Source organism: Opisthocomus hoazin, chromosome 6, assembly GCF_030867145.1.
Source record: "Opisthocomus hoazin isolate bOpiHoa1 chromosome 6, bOpiHoa1.hap1, whole genome shotgun sequence".
NCBI classification, from domain to species: domain Eukaryota; kingdom Metazoa; phylum Chordata; class Aves; order Opisthocomiformes; family Opisthocomidae; genus Opisthocomus; species Opisthocomus hoazin.
In genome coordinates, this window is record NC_134419.1 from 53,057,715 (window position 1) to 53,083,128 (window position 25,414).

Genomic DNA, 25,414 nt, shown 5'->3' on the forward strand with positions numbered 1-25,414 from the left:
AGGAGATTTAGAAAGAAGCTGATCACAGGAATGGAAAGGACTGGAAAATATGATGGACAGATACCACGTTTGAAAGCAAGACAGCACAAAACAAAACTGATGATGTAAAAAATGGTGTAAATGACATTCACAATGGATCAGGGTCAAAATATCATTGGCAATGATAAAACAGTATAATTTACAGGCTTGGTAGGTAACTATCTGGCATACACGAGGGCTCGCTGAGGAACAGAAAACTGGATGGTCGAGCAAGAACTGGGGACTGATTTGAAGTATCAGTACTTGGAAAGCTAAATCCTGCTTGGCTGAACACAGATAGACCAGTCCAACTGCTTTTTAAGATAGCTCAGCCTTAATGTAACCAGCCCATGTGTTAGAGGAATCTTGTTAAACCTACTTATCTAGAAAGAAGTTTCAGTGAAACATTACCCATTTTTCAGTGTCATCAGCTGAATGCAGTGACATAGATGAACAAAGATTGATACTATAGTATATGGGCCTCTAGCTAGCTCAAGCATTAGCTCACAATTAAGGAGCACTCTATAATTACTGATTGATTACTTTACTCTGACTCTGCTGCAGGTTAGAAATAAGCATTTAAGAGAATTGTGTAGCATATTTCCAAGTGTTAAAGGTTTTGATGACCTCCTTCTCATGCTCCCTTCTACAGATCTGTTTTTGTTGAGTAATGATAGGTGTGACATTCACTCCTCTCTGAGAGGAGAGCACTCCTTATTCCCTCAAGTTCAGAAGTGCCTGCATTTTTCCAAACTGTTTGGCACATCACTCCTAGGTTAATTTTACTTATGAATCACATTGCATGGTTTGGCATACACAGCTATCCTGGAAGTGTCATGAGGATTTGATGTTCTAAAAACAGGCTGTATGTCATAAGGTTTCCATGAAAACATTCTTCAACATAGGCATACAAAGCTTAAAATGTGCATTTTAGTGCTGCTTTAAGGACACTAGATCTGCATCTAATCACAGATTTTACAGACTGAAGTCACGTAGGATTGATTAAGATTTTTTTTCCTGTCTACCAAATGAAAACATTTATCTGTTTTAGTGCTCAAAGCCTAGAGAGCCAAAGTTCTCTCACATGCAACTCCAGTCAAGTCAATGGATTAAGAACTAGGATGAATCTGGCACAGCGTATGACACTGCTTGTGCTTAATGTGAACCTGCCTTGTATGATGAAGCTATCATTACAATTCATGGCAGGAATGAAATGTCAGTGACAGAGAGTATTGCTACTCCAGTCATGCCACGTATCTCAATGTCAGAACTCCTCTTGGAACTGACATTTCATTACTACCACGTACAACATTTTGATGATAAGAATAAAAAAATATATTAATAAGCAAGGAGTAGATATGGCCATACCAAAGATTTACGTAAAGCTTAATTTCACAAGAGGGAATTGTTTTTCATTTACAAGCATTGCTAAGACATAACAAACATGTAGCACGCTCCTTTTCTTGGCTTAATCTCAAAATACTTTAACATTATGGTGAAAATAGTGACTAAAGAACATACTGCATAGGAGAACTAAACACAGGTTTGAAACAGAAGTTTATTCCTGAAGTTTTAAATCACTTACATTGCAATTTTTGGACTAGTCAAAGGAAAAAAAAAAAAACTGCAAAAAAAAAAAAAGTTTTAATCCTGCTTCACTGTCTTAGTCTACTAAAGGAGTATACTACTAAAATAACTGGAAGAAATAGCTCATGTGGTGCATTTAATTTTGCTTATAGGAAATTAGAATTGTGCCTCACACAGACATGCAATGCAGACTTATCTCTACACAAACACAACAGGTTAATTGGAAAAGCTGATCAGTAGGAACACAAAGAGTTCTTCTATCTTACTGGCTATTATATCGCAGCATTTTGTGTAATGTGGTTTGCTTTATGTGTCACTTAAGGTAGTGAGGAGCGACGTTTGAGTGGACACAAAAATATAATATCACTGTACTATAGAAGTTATTTTAATGGTCTGAAAAGATGCTGCTGAAAATGAGATCAAATTCTAGAACGTGGCTATTCTCTTGAATGGCTTTTCATATCTGCTAAAGCTAACATGCTAAAACAAGACTACATTATTAGGAAGAGGCATGAGGCAGGTATATAAAAAGACATGAGTAAGTGCCATGACTCAGCTCTCAAAGAACACAGTTGCCTACATGAATTACACACCTAAAAGGTGACTTGTACGTTCACATACCCAATTTTTGCTTGTAGTCATAAAACTGTGCATGAACCTTAGGTCTTCCCTCCTGAAAATATGACATTGTCAATTATCACCAACTGCAAATGTTGAAAACAACAGAAGAATAAACCATATGGTACATAAAATTTAAAAAAAAAATCCCCTTTTGAATCACAGGAATCTTGTACAATTTCCTGGTTTGGAACTTAAAAATGGCACTAATCAGTTTCAAAGGGCCTTTTCAATCAACCCATAATGCACATCACCATACTTCTCCCTTGGGACTGCTAAATGTTTCCTCTACGTACTCGTGGTAGGGTTGTTCCTTTATCCCAGGAACTAGATGTTTGTGTTCTGGATACCAAGGACCCCACTACTAACTATGGTGTTTCTATCTACATGTTTATAAGGACATCACACTGAACAGAAAAGCAAATGTAATATGCACTTCTTGGGAGCCAGTCAAAAAAACCCCACCGTATCTAATTATTAGTGGGGAAAATACCAGATTGGGGCAAGTCATTATGGGCAAAGTCTAAAATAGAGGTAGCTTTTCCTTCCATTGTAAGAGGTTTGTATTAGAGGATCTGAAGGTTCCTGACTGGACTGTGATGGAATATGAACACTACAACTCAATCAGAAGAAGCTAGAAAGATCATTATTTTTAAAGGAAATGTATTTTGAATGGAAGTGTAAACAAATTCTTTCAAAATAAAGATGACAAATAAAAAGCTGGATGTGCAAACTACATGTTAGTAAAGAACCGTACAAACTAATCTACTGGAAAATAATGGTAATGCAACAACAGCAGCAAAATCCTTTAAGATAGGTAGTTTGCAAATAATCATTTTAAGACCAGTGTCTGCTTTTGGCCACTGTCAAGACAGCATGTTGGATTAGGTGGACTTGCAATCTGAGCCAGAACACCCACTAACTAAATATTTATCTTGTTACATGTGCTAGCTCACCTGGCAACCTAGGATATGTGCTGATGTTACTACTCCCTTTTGTAATGATGACAGCTGTCTCTTACATTTCCAAAGGTGCTGCATATTGTATGGATTTGGTTAATATCCAGAACACTGTTTACACTGTATCGTGAAGCACTTCAAACAAATTCTGCTGAGGTTTGAGAAGTAGCATAAATTGCCGCTGAAAGCTATCCTGAAGTGTTGTCCTAGGCAGATTGTCCACTGACAGAAAATGCCTCTGAGCATCCCATTTTGCCCACCAGATTGGTAGAAAACCTAGCAAATTAACTATGTCGAACTGCAGAGGGACAGGGGAATACTCCCTTAACACTGTGGCTCACGTTGAGTTCAGGCAAACACCTGTGGCAATTTAAGATGCAGCTGTAGCCTCCTGACTGCCCAGTCCCTTCTTTTATGGTTACTAGCATTTACCAAAAGTGATATATAGGAGAATTTGTATGGTTCAGTTATCCTAGATCCCCATGTCTAGTGTCCTGGCACAAAACCATTTTCTTTAGACCAGTATCGGGACAGCCTGGCCTGGGAACACATTTGAACCTGACAACCTTGCTTCAGAGTAAGAAAGCTCCAGCAAAGAAGTCGGCATCAGGATTTTAACATTTTAAAGTACTGCTGCCAGATCTGCAAGAGCTTGTCTACCAGAGCCCTAAGGCTCAAATGAAAGAGCAATGAGTAACTTCACTTGAATTTCTCCGCTTAAAGCAGTGCCAGTTTCTCATTGGTAAAACCCTGCAAGAAGGATGTTGATGCATTTTAGCGAAGCAAAGCTGTACTTCAGCTGTGAAATGTCAGGGAAGAGAGCTGGGACATTTTACACCCTACTGGAATGCTCTTTTAACACAATGACATTTACTACATGACTGTCCACTGCAATCGGAAATGTCATAATCATAAAAGTCATTTTCTTAGACCCATTTTCAGTTCTTGTTACAACGGAGGTTGTAAAAGAGAATAAACAAGCAGATGTAGACACAAACTAAGAATTTTAAGTTCTAGCTCTCTAGCTATGAAGGTTTGCCTTTCTAAAAGGGGAAATTGTGCTAAGCAGTATGATTCATTCTACAGTGCAGGAGCTTCCCTCTGTAACAGGCAGACCTGTACACTTTCCAAGCTGTACATTCAAGTCGGTTGACTGTACAGCTACAGATTACAGTCGTGCAACTCAAAGGGGACTGGGGAATACCCTGCCTACTTTAAGAAAGCCATGTTGGACAGCTAGGACTGATGGTGAACAAATAGCGCATGGTTTACTACTTAGCTATGTAATCAGCATTTAAGCTCCAGGTCTGTACTCCTTCATATCTAATAGTCCCTTTGAGGCTCTTTTTTCAATTCTACATTATACTTCTATTAAATTCTGGTTTTCCATTGTTATGGACTGTCTTACAGGAGTGTTTTTTCCTAATATATTAATTTGGGGGTTTCTTCATGCTCAATTTGTTGCACAAACTGTTGTAAAAAGTTGTGCTTCCAAGCGGTGGATACAATTGAATGGTTAAACAATTCTATGTATTAATGTTTTTCTGAATTACCTGAGATGGAAATGTAACAAAGTACCTTACAGTATGAGTAAATATGAATCATTACAATTTATTACTCAAAAACCTATCCTTACCCTTTCCACAACTAATTTTATTTGCTGTAACGTATAATAGTAAACACCTTTGTCATTGCTTTAATAGCCTTTTATGCACTCAAAAGCTAGCAGGTACTTTTAACAATTTACCATTTAAAGATAAATGAAACAATTATTCATTTTAAAAAATCAATTGAATAAAAAATGTTCTCAGTGTGACAGCCCCCACTGATACATGCACAAGATGCATTAATCAACTATACATAGTTAAGAAAGCAGCAATAAACACAAAATACAAATATTTTTGTGGAGTTTTATACCTATCTATATTTATGAGAAAAGTTATGAAGATAAATGCACCTTAGTTTAGCTTTCCAAATGTAGCTAGTTATCTAAAAATACAGCTATTTCTGAGTATAATTCCATACATAGTACTACATCTTCTCTATGAAACCTAGATTGTTGTATTAAATTTGAATCTGGTTCTGCAAACCCACCTGCTTATTCTCTTTCTGTTCTGTCTTTTCCATATTAACAAGCAGTAGCAATCAGGTTTTCTCTCCCCTCCTGCTAGCTCTCAGGCTGAGCTGACGGCTACTGTCATTAATGCATCCTATGGAGTCATCTTTTCAGGGGCTGCTTTTACTTTTGTTCGGGTTTCTGCATTTTCTACTGAAACAAACCTTCTGAACACTGAAGGACTTAGGAATGCCTTAGGATGAGAGCGTGAAGTATCTAAAGAGCCCAATATATTATGCAGTGTGTAGCTGGGTTTAAAAGAGAAATACAGCAATATGATGCAGAAAAGAATTCAAGGTCCAGCTGACTCACTCGTCATGCCCCTGTAAGGAAGTGCCTCTATACTGTAATAGATCTCTTCTCTTTCCTTGTGATACACGTATAAAAAACAGGTTGTCTTAAATATATGACAATATTTATTAACAATATTTTTTGCCTTGCAGGTGGTACTGTGAAGGCAAGGAGCTTGAAAACTCACCAGACATTCAAATTATCCAGACAGGTGATCAACACTCCTTGGTTATTGTTGAAGCTTTTGAGGAGGATACAGGACGTTACTCGTGCTTTGCTTCAAACATCTATGGAACAGACTCCACTTCTGCAGAGATTTACATAGAAGGTAATCTTAGAATCGTTGTGGAAATTGGTTGTTGAAATTACTCATACATAGTAAGATACAATTATGCATTTTGCATGTTAACTGTGTAATAGATTTGTCACAAAAAATACATAGCAGGGAGTCAACACTTTTTGTTGTTATTAACATACTTATTACTTCTCTCTAAAATACCCTTCAGACAAGTGACTGCCCTTTACATATACTTTTATTGTGTTGCTTCACAGAGATTTTCTATATCTCACTGCAAGATTGAAATCTAGAAATACTCAGATTCTGATTCCATCTTATGTTTTTTGTCTGTGGTTACTCTACAGATATATAAGAACCTAAACTTTGTAACTAATTCTTCTTAATCCCTTTTCCCGACAGTCATTATTACAAATTGAACGTGGGATAGCTTCATCCTAACCAGTTATTGGGACCTTGTAACCAAAATAAACATGCCAGCAATTTGATATCTTACTTGCACAATAGATGCTGTAAATAAAACAGAATACACATCTGCAGATTTAGGTCTATTTTCTTTTCTTTCTTCTTATGCTTTTTAATCTATCCTACCTGGTTTAAGAGATATCTATTCATTATATTTCTTTTTAACACTTTTTTGGGTAAGGTTTTATATTGCATCCATCATTGTGCTAGCAGGATTACAAATTTACAATAAACACATAGAACTTTTTTTTTCCTTTTGTCTTTTTTCCATTTCTCAGTCAGAGAAACATACTATGAGTACCATCACTAGCAACAGTGGGACTATTCATAAATTAAAGCACCTACCCTACTTAATACAAGGATTATTTTGCTCTACTGATATTCTGCTTTCATGTCTCTAATCTGACAGTGAAAGGACGAATCCTTTTTTAGTTTCTATCTGCACTGCCCCTGACATTAATGGGAGATGTCTGTGCTTGGCAGTGATTTACCAGGTCTTGAGATTGGGGCCAAGGCCGGCTTTTACCTAGCTCACTGGATGTTGGACGGAAGCCATGGCTGATGGAGATGCTCACTGGCAGGAACCACAAAGAAAATGCAAATTCCAAATGCAGTGAAGGCTGAATCACCAGTGTAAAATGGCTCAGTAAGACAGCTGTTAGTAAACTGAGCTAATATGTTCTCCAAACTGTGCTACAAGGCACTAGTTTAAGAACATTAGCTATGATTCCAGGTCTCTCTCTTCCCCCCCCCCCCCTTTTTTTTTTTTAAACTGGTACTATCAGGTGGCTGAGGAAAAAAAAAAGCTCTTACTTGATTCACGACAGCAATTACAGACTAATCATACCAGTAGCATTTCAAATAGAACCTGAGGAAGACCCATGTATACATTCACTCTTGGATGCTGTTTTCCTCATTTCAGTCGCACCTCATCCCAAATCTGCCTGTCAATAGCAGTTCTGCATCTTACACGGTATGCAATGTTGATTCATTTCCACTGCAATGTGATCTTATGTTTTAGCGTAGCTTTATAATACACAACCTTAGCATGCGCAGAATTCTAAGGTTATAAACTTTATACTTCATAGAATTTAGAACCTTAGAGAAAATCTGAATAAATGTCGGTACCATTCATAGATAAACTCCTCCAAAAACCCCTCTGCTAAGCGATTTTTTTTTCATTTTCACAGGAGTCTCTTCTTCTGACTCTGAAGGTGAAATCGTCAAAGAAGAAATGGATCAGTAAGTTTAAAATCAACTACATCTACTGTATTTCTTACAGTTAAAAAACCCCACAAGTGCAGATATTTCAGTTTCGATTAATATTTTGCAACTTCTAACACATTAGGCTTCTGTTTGGGATTTGGTTGGATTGTTTTGGTTGGGATACGTTTGTGTATTTGTTCTCTTTACAAATAGCATGGAAAAAATTTGCTTCTGTGTCTTACACTTTATGTTAAGAATTGAAGGTCTAATATTAAACATAAGAAGAAATATGTTACCTTAAAGATTACGCTACTAATTTTAATTTACTAAAACAAATGCCATTTGACTAGACCCAATTTAAATGCTGATTCACGCATCTGACTTGGAAAAACAGCGTACTAAAATTTCTCACATGAAAATATGGTGTGTCATGAAGTTTTTGGCAGAAGATGGATATACACAGATTATTTACTTTTGAGATAGGTAAATTAATATATATATATATATATGAACTAGGGTAAACTGAAATAATGGGTAGAAAACACTACTTAATGATAAAAAGAAAGAAAAGGTGTCAGATGTAATCTAAAACCTGGGAAATAATTTTATTTCCTAAATAAAATCCATTCCCTGTGTATTTGGAACCTGATCCAATGCTGTTAAAATCTACAGTCTTTCAGAATCAAAGTCCTTCTATTACCTGGAAAGGGAGTCAGACTGGTTGAAAACTAAAATAATAACTCTTTTATTTTGAACTCCTTTGTACGCATTAATTCAACCCCAAAAGCAACCAGTGCTTCATAAAGAGGAAATTTTAATCAGACAGACTTATGCACCCTGGGTTTTTTTCCATTATTTACTAAGGAGAGTTATACTCATTACAAGTGTCGTTTTCTTTTAAAATGCAAATACAATACAAAAGACTGCATTGTGTTTGACTGCAGACCTCAGGCTGACAGAAAATCCTGTCTCAGGTGATTTTTACTCCAAAGTCATAAAAGACTCCAGATTGGATTGGTTTATGGACTTTGATAAATGTAAGGGTTTAATATAAAATTAACACCAAGGAGATCTCAAAGGTTTTGGGACAAATTGCTAAGTTTTTCATAGTTCTAGCTCAGACTTTTCCAAATGTGTCAGACATAATGTTTTTTCTTACTCATCTCGTTAGGTGTTAATGTAGTGTTGACCATGATCCTGATCACTTGATGGCATCTCTAAGTTTCTTACCTCATTAAATTGTGATGTATTGCATTCTGTATTTCTTAGGAAAAAAAGAATGCTGCTCTGACATCGTAGTGGGATGTCCTCAAATGACAGAATTATGAAAGATCAGGTTTGGGTATGACCAGAGTGTCCTTATTTCTGCTTAGCTTCCAGCTATTGTCACATGAATCTGAACATCTGTAATTAAAGGGAATTAATATGAGAACAGGTGCAAAAAAAAGTTCAAAATTTCAAAAGAGAAATCAGTGATCACAACAACTATATGTTTAACCTGAGTAAGGCTGCCTCTGGTTTGCAGGCTGGCTTTCCTGGGGGCACCTGTGGTACATTCCAGAGAAGCCAGCGCATACCTCAAACTGAATAAAAAGAACATCTCTTCAGTGTCTGCATTATTTTACTTACCAATATAAATAAATAGGATCAACTCTTTCAATTTCATACAGAAACAACCTAGAAGTGAAGAGGTGCCAACCTGTACACTACCAAAATTGCATGATAAGTTGGTCAGAAAGCATACATCTCTTTTTTTATTTTTCAGCAGTAAATTATTGAATCTGTATCCAAGCAGACCACAGTATTTTCATTACCATATAGGCCCAAATCTTCATACAAGCTCAGGGAGCAGTGCAAGAGAAACCGGCACTGTCCTCTGAGAAACCACCATCACTGTCATGCTGCTCAGACCTGGTAACAGCAGCTTTCAAGCCACAATTGGGTTCATCCATGCCATTTATTACATTTGGTGTAACTGAACTAAGTATGAGAGTTTAGAGTGGCAAGATACGCAGCCTGATTCTTATTAAATACCATTTACCTAGGATACCTTGCATATCAGTTTAGATCAGTTGGAATTCAATCCTAGAAGTGAGGCTGGGGTTGACATGTAACTGCGACAGACATAACTAAGGGACACACACATAGCTCTAGCTTCCAATTAGAGAACTTGTTTTTGGTTAATATTTCACAGCAAACCAAAGCCAGCTGACACTTCCTTCAATGCAACATCTCCTGCTGCTAGAACTGCAACGAAGCATCAGGAAACCTCCAAGGCACCCTCTGCCATGGTTCAGTCTGTGTCTGTACCTGTCCAGCCTGTGTCAACACCAGCTAATCAGGTAGGGGAGACAACATGATGAATTTCAAGGACCAAAAGCAAGATCTTAAAAAGGTGTTTCTTCTACAATTTGTGACTCAGAACCCCCAAATTTTCTAGTTTTTGCTTTGCTGTTGAACTTCAGCTTTGAACCTCAGAGTCATACAGTAGTTGAACACACAGAAGAGATGTCCTGCCTACTAGTTAACCTTTAGCACCTGGCAAAGGGAAGGGAACCTTTCATCCCCAAGCTACAGGCATCTCTGCGGCAGTGAGCAGAAGAAGCAGCTGCCGCTAGCTCAGCCAGCGGCGGGAATCTGTGTGCGCTCCAGCAGGCCAGAGACTGCATGCCGCGAAGGGCACTTGGACGCGTAAGTCAACTCACTGGCACGTACACATTGCAGACTGACTCAGTCCCTTTCAATAGTGGCAGCCTAGTACTTTTTCTTCTCTCTCTACAGAACTCACTCCAAATCATTTTCTTTCAGTGAAAGTTATTTTAAGCTAAATCCTTTCACTACTGTGTTTACTTTATATGTAGATATGTTATTTACCACATAACATTTTAATTTCCATATCAAAGAGTTTCTAATTAATGCATTTTGAGTCCTTTTTGGTGCAAACGATCAGAACATTCATAACTGTGAATTCTTTCTTAATAAGAAAGAAGAGCCGTATTTACTTAAAAATAAAACCGAAAAGTTAATGAGAAACTATTTATGCAGCCTTCTCAATGTTTACAGCCTAGAATTAGGTGGTAACCAATAAACTGAATAGGTGAAGTAATGCACGTTTACTTTTGACTACACAGAGAACGGAACTAAGCCTTTGCGACATTTTGCCATTTTGACAGAGGTTGCCTAAGTCAAGAGTGACAGTTATCTCAAAAATTAACACTTTTAATCCTGTTGGCTTATAAGACACTATCTATAAAATCTGGCTGTGTTCCCTGAGATACTGAATCACTAATTCTGCTGTTCTGGAGCAGCTTCTATTTCACTAAAATGAAAAACTCGATTAATCAAGTTACACAAGGACGTTTTCTAGGAGGAGAATAATTTCATTCTGATTTCACTGAGTAGGGTCAATAGGATGATATTTCACCTCTGTAAATTGTTTGGTTTTGGCAAAGGAGAAGAATTACAGTGAATTACATTAGCAGTCACACACTTGACTTTTCATTACTAATGCCCATAAACATCTTGTAAGAACTTTTGAAAGGAGACTACTACCGAGCAGTCTACACAGATTTGCCTTAGTGAAGTATTAACGAAAGATGTTATAAGCGAAGTTTTCTTTCCCGTGATTAACTCAATAAGGCAATAAGGTTATAACAGCATTTTTGTTACTCAGGCAGTAACCCATCCAGGAAGATCACTAGCAGTTGTCTCCAATAGAGCAATTTTTATTCATTGCATTGAATATTTTTCTTTGGACTTCACCCACCAAAATCTTTTTTGTGTTATTCCAAAAGCATGTTTCTCCTGTATATGGAAAAATAACCTCTGTACACCTAAACATCATCATGTGATGTTTTGCAATCTACAGGCTCAAAGCCCCACTAACTATTTGCAAGGACTGGATGGAAGACCTATAATTGCTGCTCCTGTATTTACAAAGGTAATTTGTCTATGACATAAGTGAAAACTAAAGAGGCAAATTAATTGTATGGAGAGATAATTAAAATTTTCTAGCTACCAAAGATAACAAAAGGAATTATGCATTTCTTAAGCCATTCAAGGATTTAAATGGCTTTATGAAATCTTACTGAAATCAGTATTACTTCCAGACCAATAAAACATTTACTGACTGTCTATTCATTTTCTCTATTAGATGTTACAGGATATTTCAGCTTCTGAGGGGCAGCTTGTTGTCTTTGAATGTCGGGTGAAAGGAGCTCCTTCCCCAAAGGTTGAATGGTATAGAGAAGGAACACTGATAGAAGATTCTCCAGATTTTAGGATATTACAAAAAAGTATGTTTCTTGTGTGGAAATATTGTGTCTAATAAAACATAGGCAAGCAACAAAACTGCTAATATAGCAACACTTCAAATTTCTTATTACTATGGTAAGAACTATATAAGCCATATTTATGGCAATAAATCTGGATTCCAGAAGCCAAAACTGTGGATGAATTGAACAGCATACTCACAGGTAGTATTTCTCTGAGATTCCCCAAACTATGGAATTGTTTTGCCGTCTGCTTTGATCTCTTTGCCACTTCAATGCCCTTTTCTAATTCAGCCTTACTTCTGCTGTTTGTTTTTGGGTTTGCACCGTTTACGTAGAGTTGCATTGCCTGTAAATCCCTCACCTTTTAGTTCAGTACTATTATAATAGTGCTTATGGGCCATGGATTGCTTATTTACCCACAAAAGTAACATGATGCACACTTTAGCATGTTTACGCATACATGTGTGTGCACATCATACATGATAGGTTGTAAATGTATACTTTTACTTTAATTTTCAAATGTAGCTGAAAGATCTGCAGTTTTCTTAGAAGTCACTGGAATGCTAAAATTGCTAAAACTCAACAGAAATTCCTTAAATACCACAATAAATCAAACCTAAATGAAACAATGCTTTATCATAACTTGATTTCATGTGTGTAATAGTTTCAGAAATTGTCTCCAAGACACAATAAGGTAGTACTAAGATTGCAAAAAAAAAAATTTCTTGCAGAATTTATTTCCTATTCATAAGTTCTCAAAAGTGTTCATAAGTGTTCATATTGTTCAGTGGATTTGACATACCATACAAGGCCTGGCTGTCTCCACCACCCCTTAAACAGAAAATTGGATCAAAAGGAGTATTCCATCATATTGAGAAGATCAAGCTTCATGTTTAGTGCTTAAGAAAAAAAAAAATATTATTGGCAAAAGTAAGTATATTCAATCTACTAATTCTGCTCTTCTTCCCTTTAGAACCACGATCTATGGCTGAACCAGGTGAGGATCATCAAAAGGCTTATACTTTTTTGATTATACAAATGTAGTGATTTAACCTCACAAAATATTAATTATTTAAACTCCATAATTTAATTAACATAATTTCTTCTTTTCCCCATGTTCTATAGTTACTAGTGAGATGCATTTCACTGTAGACCGTTCCATAAACATATAATTTGAACTGATTCTATCACTTTTAAAGAAAATAATGTTTCCATTCTGCTTTGACCAGTTCTAACTTAGGACCTAAATGTTACCACCTTGCAAGCTAAAGATTAACAAAATTAATGTATGAGGGTCCCCTGTATATCTGAGGTTCAGAAGTACACAAGATGATGTAGGACTGAGCTATTTTTATCTAGTTTACCAGTTAGGGAACATTGCATCAGATGTTTAGCCATGTCAGCCATTCCCTTTGCTCCCGACCAGCGTAATATGAGAGTATCACATCAGGTGTTCCACCCCTGATATCAGCAAATCCTATAAAAGTGGCTGAACTTGCTAATTTCAAGGGTCAGAACAGAATATAGGCTACTCTACATGACTTGAGCAAGGGAGTCTTGTAGATTTTGATTACTTCTCCATGAGACAATCACTCTTCCCGTTACGCTTTTCACTATTAAAAATATAAAGCTGGTCCTCTTAAGACACAATATTACCAAAGGAGTATTAACTCTTATGGAATATCAACTTATGTAACTCTTCTCCATGCCTTATTAAAAGTTTTTTACCCCAGAAAGTGTCTTGAAAGAGACTTTTTCTACCAGAACCCAACGATGCTGTTCCTTTACTGTCCAGTGGCATCACTGCTGAGTAATGTGAAGCTGTTTTTAGAGGGTAATGAGTTGGGTGCAGTTGTCACTGCCTCATCACCTGCTGCTCATTCAGAAGGAATCTGGCTTTCCATGCATGCACTGGCTGGCAAATCCAAGTACTACAAACTAGATACTATAATGCCTTAAACTAGTTCTATAATCCCAGTACTATAATAAACTATTATTCTCCTGTAGTTGTTAGCAAATAATCTCTTTGTTGCTACTAGATTTTCCTCAGTGAAGACATGAAACAATCAAGTTTGAGTGTGGTATGGTCTTGTACATTAATACTCATATAAATATTAATCCTGTAGGGTTTTAGGAAAGTTTCTTGCAAAATGGTAGCAAAATAGTCACTGACTAGTTGAAGAAATGCTATCAGCCCACATTTCAATACACTTCAGATGTACTCTCCCTCCCTATCCCAGCCACCCAGCCACACGGAAGATTTAAAATCCTATCACCACAGGTATTTATTAGCTCGTACTGCTGCCCAGACATGTCAGATACTGGTCAGACAGGAATGTCATAACCCCAGACTGACTTTTCAAGACGGAATTTAATTTTTGCTAGTACAATTTTACTAGCACATTTTTGGTGCCCATTAGTCTTCTTCACTAAGAAGAGAAAAGGCAACCTTCTATAAGCACAATTAGTACAATCCCCTCTATTTGCAAATCTGCACTGGTACTTTTGGAAAATGCCAGCCTATATGTATGTCTTTTGTATTTCTTCACCTTACAGAGTGCCTCTACTTGAATTGTTCCCAGCTAATTATAACCAATCTTTCAATCTGCAAAGAGACTAAAATATATGTATTTTAGTAAGTTGTAACTATAGACTACACTACATCTCTCCAAATTAAAATTTAAGCGCTTCAGAGAGAAAGTCTGTACTTCATGCGATTAGGAAAACATTTTCTAATGTTTTCCAAACACTGCTGACACCTGTTCTGCACTTTCGTTGGGCATGCTGGAGCACAGATAGTACCAGTTGTTGCAGACAATGCTGGTAACAGCTGCTGCACACAAAGGCTGCCAAAGTTGATAATACTGATGAAACTAAAATCAAACTGAACGAGGTGGAAAACCTTAAGGAAATGTCCCTGAGGGTAGTCAAGACTTTGTTTGTTTGTGTGCTGCTGCATGCTCTCTTCAAGTAATAATACTGCTCTGATGCTTTACAGAGGAGATCTGTACTCTCGTTATTGCTGAAGTATTTTCAGAAGATTCTGGCAGTTTCACCTGTACTGCAAGCAATAAATACGGCACAGTATCTAGTATAGCTCATCTAACTGTCAAAGGTAAGAGCTTGTTTTAGTCCTTTGCTTGCTAGTAAATATAAGCAGTCCAGGCTGCTTATTGAACATACAGATTGCTATGTCTTTTCAAAGTGCCCTTCCCCAATTAGAAATATGAAGGAACAAGGAACATTAGAGAATGAATCCCACACGGCCCTTCCAAAAACATAACTCTTGGTGACATCAAGATCTGGGCAGTAGCCATTTTTGGAATCTCTATGGACTGTTCAGTTTGCTGTTTCAACAACCCTTTGGCGCAGAGCCCAAAGGAGGAAACCTCAAAGCAGATTCTTGCATACTGCCTACACAATTTATGCTGCCAAAGCACTAAGGAGTTTGGTGAGCAAAGTACAGCACATAAAAGCATAGCGCACTGCTGACTTCAATTCAGCTCAAGTTCTGGCAGTGTTCTTCATAACTAAGAAGTCAGAGAATTCTCTGAAAAGAATGTTTGTATTTCAAAGATGCTAGTGGAATTCTCAGGGGACACGGCTGAAGACCACTGCTGGATCTTCCAAAATAGAACTATGTCTCTTTTTCCCCTACCTTTACAATATTCTTTTGTTAAGAGAATTTGTTGTTAAACAAATGAGGTTAAAAAACCCAGTCCAATAGCTGAAAGGACATCACAGTGAGTTTTTCCAACTCTAACTTTTGTGATTTCATTTCACTATAACTTATGGTATTTACATATCACCAAAAGTTTGATATTTGCTATTTCAGCATCTGAAGACAGTAGTAATGCTGCTACCCTTCACACAATGAGCTCAATCAATTTAATTGCTGCTGAACATCAACATCCCCCACATACTCCTTCCCATCATGCAGTAAATCAAACCCCCAAACCTAAACTTGAAGGTGTTCTTGTGAACCACAATGAACCCAGATCAAGTTCCAAGATAGGTCTCCGTGTGCACTTCAAGCTGCCTGAAGATGATAAAGGAAGTGAATCATCATCAGAGGATGGACCTGGCGCTACAAACCAAATCAGACCGAACTATTTCCAAGAGAGGATAAATGGACAGCCAATGAAAATACCAGAGCCAACATCGCCATCCAAGGAACCCCCCCCAGTACTGGCTAAACCAAAGCTGTAAGTGAAAGGGATTCTAAGTCTCGGGAGCATCATTGATATTATTTAGTATTCATAGACCAGGACACTATTGCAACTAGAGCAAAAAAACTCAAACACAGAACAGAGACAGCCAGTATCACATGTGCTGGCCTAATTAACCATACTCTTAGAAAACATATTCTACAGAGCTAGATTTTTTTTCTGTATATCTCTCTTGGGAAAAGTCTTCTCCAAATTTAAAAGGAAAATGTTTTCCCTTTGAAATTTTATTTAATTCCACAATGCTTTCTGCTGCAAACAAAAGGTGAACAACGCTGCTTTTATGCAGGCAAAATAAAAGCAGGTTCTTCAAATACATCTCACTCAATTCTGAGAGCAGTTTTGCCAAAAACAGACATATTCAGTCTTATACATAGTATGGGCTAGCAACCTGCCCATAGTATGGGCTAGCAACTAGCCATGCCTCGTGACTTTTCTGTCTCACAAACGTAATCTCCTCCTAAAACAGATAAAATACTTGCAAATATTTGATAACATGACACCACTTGAACTAAAAGGCACCTGCATGATTAGTACACTGTGAGCTGAAGGGGAAATTTTAAGAAGTAGTGTAGTTTTCTTAGAGGACAATTTATGGAATTGACACTGCAGTTTATTAAGAAATATCTTTTCAGCATTTTTTAAACCTCCTAAATGTAGTTTAACAAAAAGCAAGCAGAGTCCTTCATTTCATTTCTAAAATGGGGAGAAGCTTTACCTAAAGGCTCAGGAAGGACTTTACAAAGTAATTCATTGGTGCTCTTAAGCAGGGATGTAATTTCATAGCATAAACATTACAAGTGAGAAGACAGAACTTGCATACCATGTAGCAGAGGAATAACTTGAAGCAGTGTTATTTTAATTTGTTAAGCCCATATTCACAGCCCTATTTACTTTCAGAGCTATAGTGTGTTTAAGGGGAAGCAGAAGCAGTATTTAAGTTGCTCAATACTTGCATAAAGCAGAATTTCTCTTACACCTCCTCCTCCCACAAAAAAATTTAACAAAGGAGTGCATTATTATGCAGGTGTATACATGAAGGACACCAAATCAGGATTGCACAACTTCTAAATCTCTAACATTCTGCTTTTTGAAAGCTTGAAATTGCTATCTTTATCTACCTTTAATGTGATTTTTGTTTAGTACATTATGGAAACAGTAATTCTTTTAAATAAAAAGAAGACCTGTTAACTGGTTTGTCAGTACCAGTTGTGGTTGGTCTCTACTTCTAGCTTTTTTGCTCTTTAACAACAGTCATTTAATACTTGACACTTTATTACATGATCATTTTCCATATCCTCTATGTCTTTTTTGGTTTCGGAAGGGGAAAAGTTAGCCTGGTTTCCATATGCTGTATTTCCACATACAGAATAACTAAACAAACCACTTAACAAGGCAAAATAATTTTCCTTAATTGCAAAGTAAAAAAAGCCCTGAAAACATATACAAAACAGTAGATAGCATCTAGGAAATAACAACTGCATGAAATGGAAGTCCTCTCTGAATGATGCACTCCTGCCTATCACTGAATGTCAACACCACCTAAACTGTGTTGGTAATACCTCTTTTGGAGGATTATTACAAAGCTTTACTAGCCCAAAGGACCCACTTTAACAGGAGCTAAATAACTGCAATCTGGCTTACAAACACTCATTTAAAATGCAATAAACCAAATCCTACTCTTAGTTACACAAGCCGAGAGGTACTAAGGTGATGTAAGGCAGAACTTGACAATGCTATCCCTTAAATATCTTCAAGTAAGATTTATATTTATATTTCATAGGTTAAAATGTAAGAATCATCTGCAGTCAAATAACGGTCAGACAAAAATCTTCTGTGCCTCTGGCAAAGGAGGAGAGGAAAGAAAAGTTTATTTTAGTAGCTCTTCTCATGATGTTAGAGAATACGTCATGTAGCAGTTTCCCCTACCCCTGTAACACAGGACATAGAGTTTTTCTTTCACAATTCACATATGGAAATGTAGTCAGCCCGCATGTTCTGGGCTCATGACCAATTTTGCTCATCTTTGTCTTATATGCAGTGATCAGACCCAGTTAAAACAGCTCCACAACCAGATCTTGCTTGAACAACAGCAGGTGCATCAGACATCTACAAGAGAGTTGTCATTCAATACAGCTTTATTGAATTCCGCTACTTCGCTCCATCAACAGTCCACCTCAACTACATACAAACAAAGCAAAGCCTCTGCTTCACAGGCATTCAGCTATACCCGACCTAAGCAGTTCCTACCGTCACAAACCACACCACCTACCAGCTTCTCCTCTAGCTCCTCAGTCACAACATTCAGCAACATCCCTCAAGGAACTCAAAGAACAAATAACAAGGAAAATTTCACAGGAAATCCTCCACTTGCCCAATCAAGGTCTTCAGGAATATTTACAAGTAAAAGTGAACAGTCTCTACCAAGCCCTAAAGAATCCGTGGTGCCTCCATTAACACTGTCTACACCTGGTCTAAAACAGTTTCAGCCGCAGAGTGTGACTCCTGCTCCTATCTCCCCAACTGGGCGGATTCAGAATCCAGTAGCTTTCCTCAGTGCTGTTCTTCCTTCGCTTCCTACTGTGCCATCAACCAATGCTATGGGACTGCCCAGAAGTACACCAGCCACGTAAGTAGCATAAAACATATATGCAGAAGTAGCGTACAAGAAATGCTCCTAAAGGAAACTGAGATACATTTCTGTTGAAGGGTTCAGTGGAGAGTTTACTGAAGTGCAAGTAATTCAGAAAACAGAAAAGCAAAATGTTCATATATTCTGGTCACTTCATCTAACCTTTACATTCGTTTAAGAAAGGAAGGGATAGTAGCTTCTGTAATAAGATAGATCAAGGGTAAGATAAATTCAAGATAGAGAAATTCGAGTTTATAAACAGATATATACAAGAATTTGGGGGGGCTCAGAGATTCCTAAGACTCTACTAGTAGGAGAAAAGAGATTTCATGAGCTTGCAGGATAAGTCACTCTAAGACCATTTGCCTATATGAGCTATAAAAACATTCTTACCTATTGTAAGCAACAAGTAAAGTTTTAAAAGGTACCTCATACTGTAAGTTATTTCTTAGTCCAGGTAAATCTAAGAAATAACTTATGTAAAGGTATTTTTCTGGTTGCAATACTTACTACATTTAAAGTCCCCCAGAAAATCTCAGGAAAGTTAATGGTTTGCATATAAATACTTTGATTGACAGCCAGCATGTTTTCTGTGACAAAATGGCTACCACCATACAAACAAACAAGGATGATGAACCAACAAACCTGGAAAGGTTCTGGCTTTAAGAGTTCCTTCTTTACTAGTAGAGCTGAAATTAATATCCCTTTTGTGGACCCTGTGTTAGCACGGCTAGAACCAGTAGATTGATACAACTTTTTATCTGTAGAACTCCACATTCTGCACAAATTAAGGAGTATTTCCCCCTTTTACCAATGGTATGCTTCAAGGTAGTGATAGCCATCAGCAAGTCACAATCTCCTAACCATCCTGCTGATACTACATCAACCAATCTGTAATTCTTACACAAAAAAGTATCCCTCAATACATAACATTGACCACCCTGTGTGCCAAGAAATCCTGCCTTCAAACCATTACTGCACTGCTGTTCCCAGACTTCCTAGCTGCCCAGCACAGGCACATAATCGCCATCGCCCTGTGGCACATGCCTGGAGGCCTTCACGGCCCTGGCATCATGGGCAGGCATACATAATAGAGTTATAAGTTCCACAGTGAAGTTTTTAACTACACCCAACTCCAGCCTTCGGCCTGCTTTCACAACATTGCAACAGCAAGCAAAAATGAACTGCAAGTATTCATCTACTCCCCTTCCTCCCCTCAGAGCCGGTGCACAAGTGCTCAGACTACTTTTTTTTTTGCATCAATGACACTTAACCCTTGCAAAGTGCTTTACTTTTTCTAACTGTTGTACCAGCTTTACTAAATAGATGCCTACAATATGCCTACCAGGTAGAGTAGTTAAATATTGTTTTCTTCCTTTCGCCTTTCCTGGGTCCCACACCAGAGCTGAATACCCACATAACATCATGCTGAGATTCAAATCTAGGTCTCTACACGGGAGAGAGTCAAAGTGAGGGCATAAAAAAATCAGGAAGGAACCTGAACAATATCTGTGCTAATCTGCGAATATCTATTGAGGTTTCAGCTTCCTTTTTTGGCATTATCGATTATAATAATCCTGGTTACCAAAGCAGTGAGGGATCACCATGTCTGCAGAACAAGAAAAGGAAGATATGTTGCACAGGAATCATCAGTCGTACCTTTTACCTAGAACTCGTTATTAGGATGCCAGCTCCTGGTAAACTGCTCAAACGTTGCACACTCTCTAGCAGTATGTTGCTGCTGTGCTTCAGCAGTGCACCCTCACAGTCCATTTAAGAGTTCAAATATTTTCAAACCTTACTTAAGTAAAACAGACTACATCTATAAAAGAAAAAGAAAAAGAACTGTTGATGTTCAGTGTCATAAAAGGGTGAGAGAAATGAAAGATGTAAAAGTTCATGGAAAGAGTAAATGATCACTGAAGATGTGAGCTAAAGATCAATGAGAAATTGTATTAGCTTTTAAATTATTGCCTGATACAGTAAAATGTACAAATTGTATACCTGTGGTAACACCTATACACATTTCTTCAGCATTCATTGCAACATCATTATTCCAGGATAAATATAAATGGAACTTACATGCTTATTCTAGTATTATAAAGCTTATTCTCTTTAAGATGAGTGTCCTTATTTACTACTGGCATGGGAATGGGGTGCATCATTAAAATAGTACCAAAAAAATCAAATCCCATATTGTACTTTGGCTTCTACATAAATAAATATCAGGTTCCAATTGAAACTTAACATCATATCACACAGGTGACCAAAAAAAAAAAAAAATACTTGTTGCTGCATATTAGTATCAGAATTTTCTTTTAATAGCCCGACCCAGGGATTAACAAAGAAAAATCTCAAGCCTCTGCAGTTAGCAACAGATGATTCTATTCGGGAAAATAAAGCTGCACTTGTAAAGGACCTGGAAAGAAAACTGTATTTCAGAGAGGACGTTAATCAACAAAGTAGTCAGCAGGTAAGAAAATCGAGTGTTACTAAAATAAATTTCACTCGTAAACAAGAGATGTATTAGGATTTGTAGAACAAAAGGTGTCTGTGTGATTGAGCTGCTATGTTACTTTGCAGAGTGAGCTTTTGTGGTAAGTACTGGTTTGGAACAGCAAACTGGAGCTTTAAATGGGAAGCATGAGGGGATGCAGCTGTAGAGGGTTACTCTGAGCAGCATTTTTAATTTCTGATCATCTCTATTAGAGGCCAGCAGAAATGTAAAACTTCATTCTTTTCATGGAAGCTTCTGTACATTGGATGTCATTTTTTCATTTTACAGGTTGCTCAACTCATTGCACACATATACATTCATACACTGCATATTTTTAACATAAGGAGTAAAGTAATCAAACTGTTTAAGAAAAGGTTTCTGGTTTTACTTTGGTTGAACTAACATGCAGTATTCAATTTTTAGCATGAAAACATATTTTTCCAAATCTCTCTACTTACATAAATTGACAGGGACTTGTTAGGAGCTTAAAGATTTTGGTAGCTGTTACTGACATACACCAAACTTCAGACCTAGCTCTATTAGAGTTTAGCAAAATAAGAAGCCTTTTACAAAGTTCTAGGAACTAAATATCAGTTCATTCTCAACTGGAATCAATAAATTCACCAGATCTGGCAAGTATCAAATTAACCAAGAAATAAAAAAACAAAACAGTATTTTGAGGTTGAAATCACTGTAAATCAGGTTCAACCACCCTCGAGTAACAGTAGGACACACTAGGGACTGCTAGATAGCTGTTCTGTCTGTAGGTGATTATGCGAGTCTCACCTTGGCCACGGAGCCCTCCATAGCTGTCCCACCAGCTCAGGCTTAATGCAGCAAATAACGGTTTACCCTGATCTGTTGTCAACAAGGGACCTTTTCATAGCGTCTGTTAGCCCTTCTGACACAGACCATGCAAAGATAAGCAAAAAGCCACAGAGTCTCTGGAGCAAACTACCCTTTGTGGACAACTGCAGTGTAATTCCTGTTTTTTAAATTTTGCTGTTGACCTTTCTTTCTGGCAGATCACGCTGTGAAAGCACTTTGAGTAAAACAACTTGCAAGCGGTATGTTTTGCAGATGAATCACAAGTGTTACAATTTGTACTTGCTATGATAGTAAGACAAATTATTTAGGAGCTACTGTGAAATACCAATCAGTCTTTCGAGTTAACTGCATGATAACCCCTTTAGAAACAATGATCACGACTAGTGTCAAATTTACCTCTGACAGCAAAAGTTATTTATACATTTATTTGCTATTCTGCATGAGACCAAACCAAAATCTTGATTCCCAAACCCCCCAAACAGGGAAAAACTTCAAAACTGGCACTTCTCTAATTGTTGTGGTAATAAGAACGCCACTGGTAATGAACCAGAAAACAATTTTACGATTGCTCAATATGAGTTTCTTCATTTTCCCCTTAGTTCGCACCTTTAATCACTTCTGACTTTATTCTTCCACGTCCCAGAAAACCACTGCTCAGACCAACTCCAGCAAATTCAAGTCGGAGTTTTCTCCTCAGTGAAAGCAGTGATTATTTAAAGAGATGAGAGAATGCAGAGTATTTTCCAAAACACCTATTGTTTCACCATTTATAGAATCATCATTGTGAGAATAACATGTTGGAGTGCTGGATTCACACCCATAGATTTTGTCCTGTTTTTTCCTCTTGCAGTTAACACAGAATTAAAAAGGAGACATTTTCATCCTACATATAGCACATCTGCATTAAATTCATTATTATAATGCTACAGAAGGGCTTCGTATTCACTTTCTCATAAATATGAATGGAACTTTCCTCTGCATGAGATCACTGCATAATGAATGGAGTATAGCATCCAATAAGAATCTTGCAGTGTTCACTTCCTTGTATTTTCTACATGCTATTTTAAAAAATCTTCTCATAAAATGTGTCCTATAGCATATTTTTATTTAGAGAATTGTACTGCAACCTCGTATTTTAATAGCAATATTTGGTCTCATTTACAATATCTGCGAAGCACGTAGGGATCATCCAGAATGAAAGCTGCAGAAGACAAGTCTGTGTGTTAAAGTACTGGCATTGTCTTTTATTACCATATAAAGTGCAGTAATGAACACAAGTGATTTACATCCCGGTGCTCTATTCATTATCTATCATTTACTCCCATATGAAAAGTGTTTAGCTTACAAGTCAAGATTTTCCTAAGTGTCAGCATTATGCACTCAACATGATGTCTAATAATCCAGATGTACTCCTTCTGTTTCATCCAGTGCATCATTCATCACCAACAATAAAGAAATCCAGAATCAGAACATAGTTGGTAATTTTGCTGATGTTGCATGAGACAGAACAGATTAGTCTCTGGTCTTCTACAGCTATGATAATCACGCAGTGCTGACAGAAATACAAATATGACTTTGCTAAGATTCTAGCTGCAACTTAGATCAAGTACATGCCCTAACAAGCTGTCATTTTTACCAGAAAAAAAACCAGCATACCTTTCATTTATGCAGATGATAGTACACTATATTGCCAGGTGAAATTTCATCACAATTAGAAGTGTTGGGAAAAAAAAAAAAAAAAGAGGTTCAGTTATACCAAATGTCTTTAGTCAGGTTTGCTCAGTTCTTTCAAACAGAAGATATGCTAAATGAGGATTAGCTTTAGGTAATTGCAGGAAGAGGTTAGCACAAATCCCAGGATATAGGAGACTTAACTCAGTTTCTTCCTTGGCCACTTGAAGTTGTAACTCTAACTCCTGTAAGGACAGCCTAACTCTTTGCCAGGGGGTACATGTACTGTTGGTGCTGTCCCAGGTTGCACAAATAATTAAACATTCTTTATCAGCAGGACAAAAATCTGGAAATTCCACCTGTCAGAACAGCTCCTTTAACAGGAGGCCTGAGCCTTTCTCTCACCTTCTCCAGCTCAATGAATAAAACTTCAGACTTTCAGGCAGTGTGGAACAGGCCCTCCTTTAGCAGGACATTTCAGAGAGCATTTCAGCTTAATGGTCAGGGTTGTTTGAGCAAGCTGCTAGAATCCTTTCTTCCAGCTCGTGTTGGAGAAAAGAAACTGAGAGACAGAGCAAAAGAGAATCACTCTCCTGCTTAGGAACTAGGACAAATGCCTGGATTCTTGCCCTTGCTGTGGTGGATATTTCAGTATTTCTGCAAAGTAAAACAACACAAGAAGGACTAATAACTTCCCCGTTCACTTATCTCCACTCCCATAACGTTTTCTTAGCATGGAGCTCAGAGCTTTCTCTTGGAGACTGAAGTTGAAATCCTGCAAGACAAAGCATCCAAGCCTCATAACCTCAGCGAGTGTCTGGGCTACTGCACCACTTGATGAAAGGAGAGCACAGACAGTGTTATCTCCACTTCCCAAAATCTGTCAGTCTAATCCATTGGGCCTTTCACTTTCCTTACAAGTAAAGTATTTTGGTAATGTTCAGTTAGAATACGTCACACAGAAACAAAAAAATGTGTGAGGAGAAAAAGGCAGATGGAAAATTTGGGGGGGGATTTTGGCAAATAAAAAAAAAAAAAGTGTAATGCAAACTGATTCTTTTACCCTGGTATTTAAAAACATTTACAGGCTTCACCCATAGGATTACAGACAGAGTAAATTCAGCTTTACAGGCAAAACTTAGAAATTAATGACATTATCTCCCAAAACTTTGCTATACAAATAATGTAAAATAGAAAAATGAGGTATTTAAATCTCAAAATCCTGTACAGTAATAAAAATAAAGGAATGAACCGTGCAATAGTAAAGGAGAGGAGAGTTAAGCACCTGGGCCTGGTTTATACAGAAACTGTGCTCACGTATCTGTGTCATTTACTATGAAGAATATCATGTGGCAATGCTGATTGGTTGTGTCTTATGTGAGACCCAGATAGCAACATGGTCACTGCCTTATTTTTAGGACAAAGAGTAAAGCTACAGCTGTTCAGAAAATTACGCGCAACCCTCACATGAATATTCTTTACTTTTGCTAGGGAATACTTTATAAGAAATTTCAGAGCAGAAGAGATGTAGGATTTGTCCAAAAGCTTTTAGATAATTAAAAAATACGGCCCATAAAGGCATACGCAGAACCCAACTCATCACACAGGCCACATCACCACTAACACCTCAACACTGATCAAACAGAATTGTCTCCTCACTGTTCCCATACTAAGTAGTCAGCCTCAGAAATGTTGCAAGAATGACTGAGAACTCTGTTCCCCAGAGCATAA

At 37.4% G+C, this 25,414-nt stretch overlaps 1 protein-coding gene and 1 long non-coding RNA gene across 4 annotated transcripts in view; one reads left to right on the top strand and one right to left on the bottom strand.

The window, feature by feature from the left end:
• MYPN (myopalladin) overlaps positions 1-25,414 on the top strand; it is a 78,763-nt gene that overhangs the window by 32,100 nt on the left and 21,249 nt on the right. For all 3 annotated transcript variants that reach the window (XM_075423108.1, XM_009944425.2, XM_075423109.1), the window contains exons 3-12: positions 5,742-5,917; positions 7,540-7,591; positions 9,750-9,897; positions 11,424-11,495; positions 11,709-11,850; positions 12,803-12,826; positions 14,828-14,944; positions 15,665-16,034; positions 18,097-18,684; positions 21,013-21,160. In XM_075423108.1, the coding sequence (XP_075279223.1) occupies positions 5,742-5,917; positions 7,540-7,591; positions 9,750-9,897; positions 11,424-11,495; positions 11,709-11,850; positions 12,803-12,826; positions 14,828-14,944; positions 15,665-16,034; positions 18,097-18,684; positions 21,013-21,160 (1,837 nt within the window). The remainder of the gene's footprint in view (positions 1-5,741; positions 5,918-7,539; positions 7,592-9,749; positions 9,898-11,423; positions 11,496-11,708; positions 11,851-12,802; positions 12,827-14,827; positions 14,945-15,664; positions 16,035-18,096; positions 18,685-21,012; positions 21,161-25,414) is intronic.
• Positions 1,590-25,414, bottom strand: part of LOC142361621 (uncharacterized) — a 60,744-nt gene continuing 36,919 nt past the window's right edge. Inside the window, exons 2-4 of the long non-coding RNA XR_012764266.1 lie at positions 8,786-8,959; positions 5,777-5,896; positions 1,590-2,278 (exon numbers count right to left, since the gene is read on the bottom strand). This is a non-coding gene — a long non-coding RNA (uncharacterized LOC142361621). The remainder of the gene's footprint in view (positions 2,279-5,776; positions 5,897-8,785; positions 8,960-25,414) is intronic.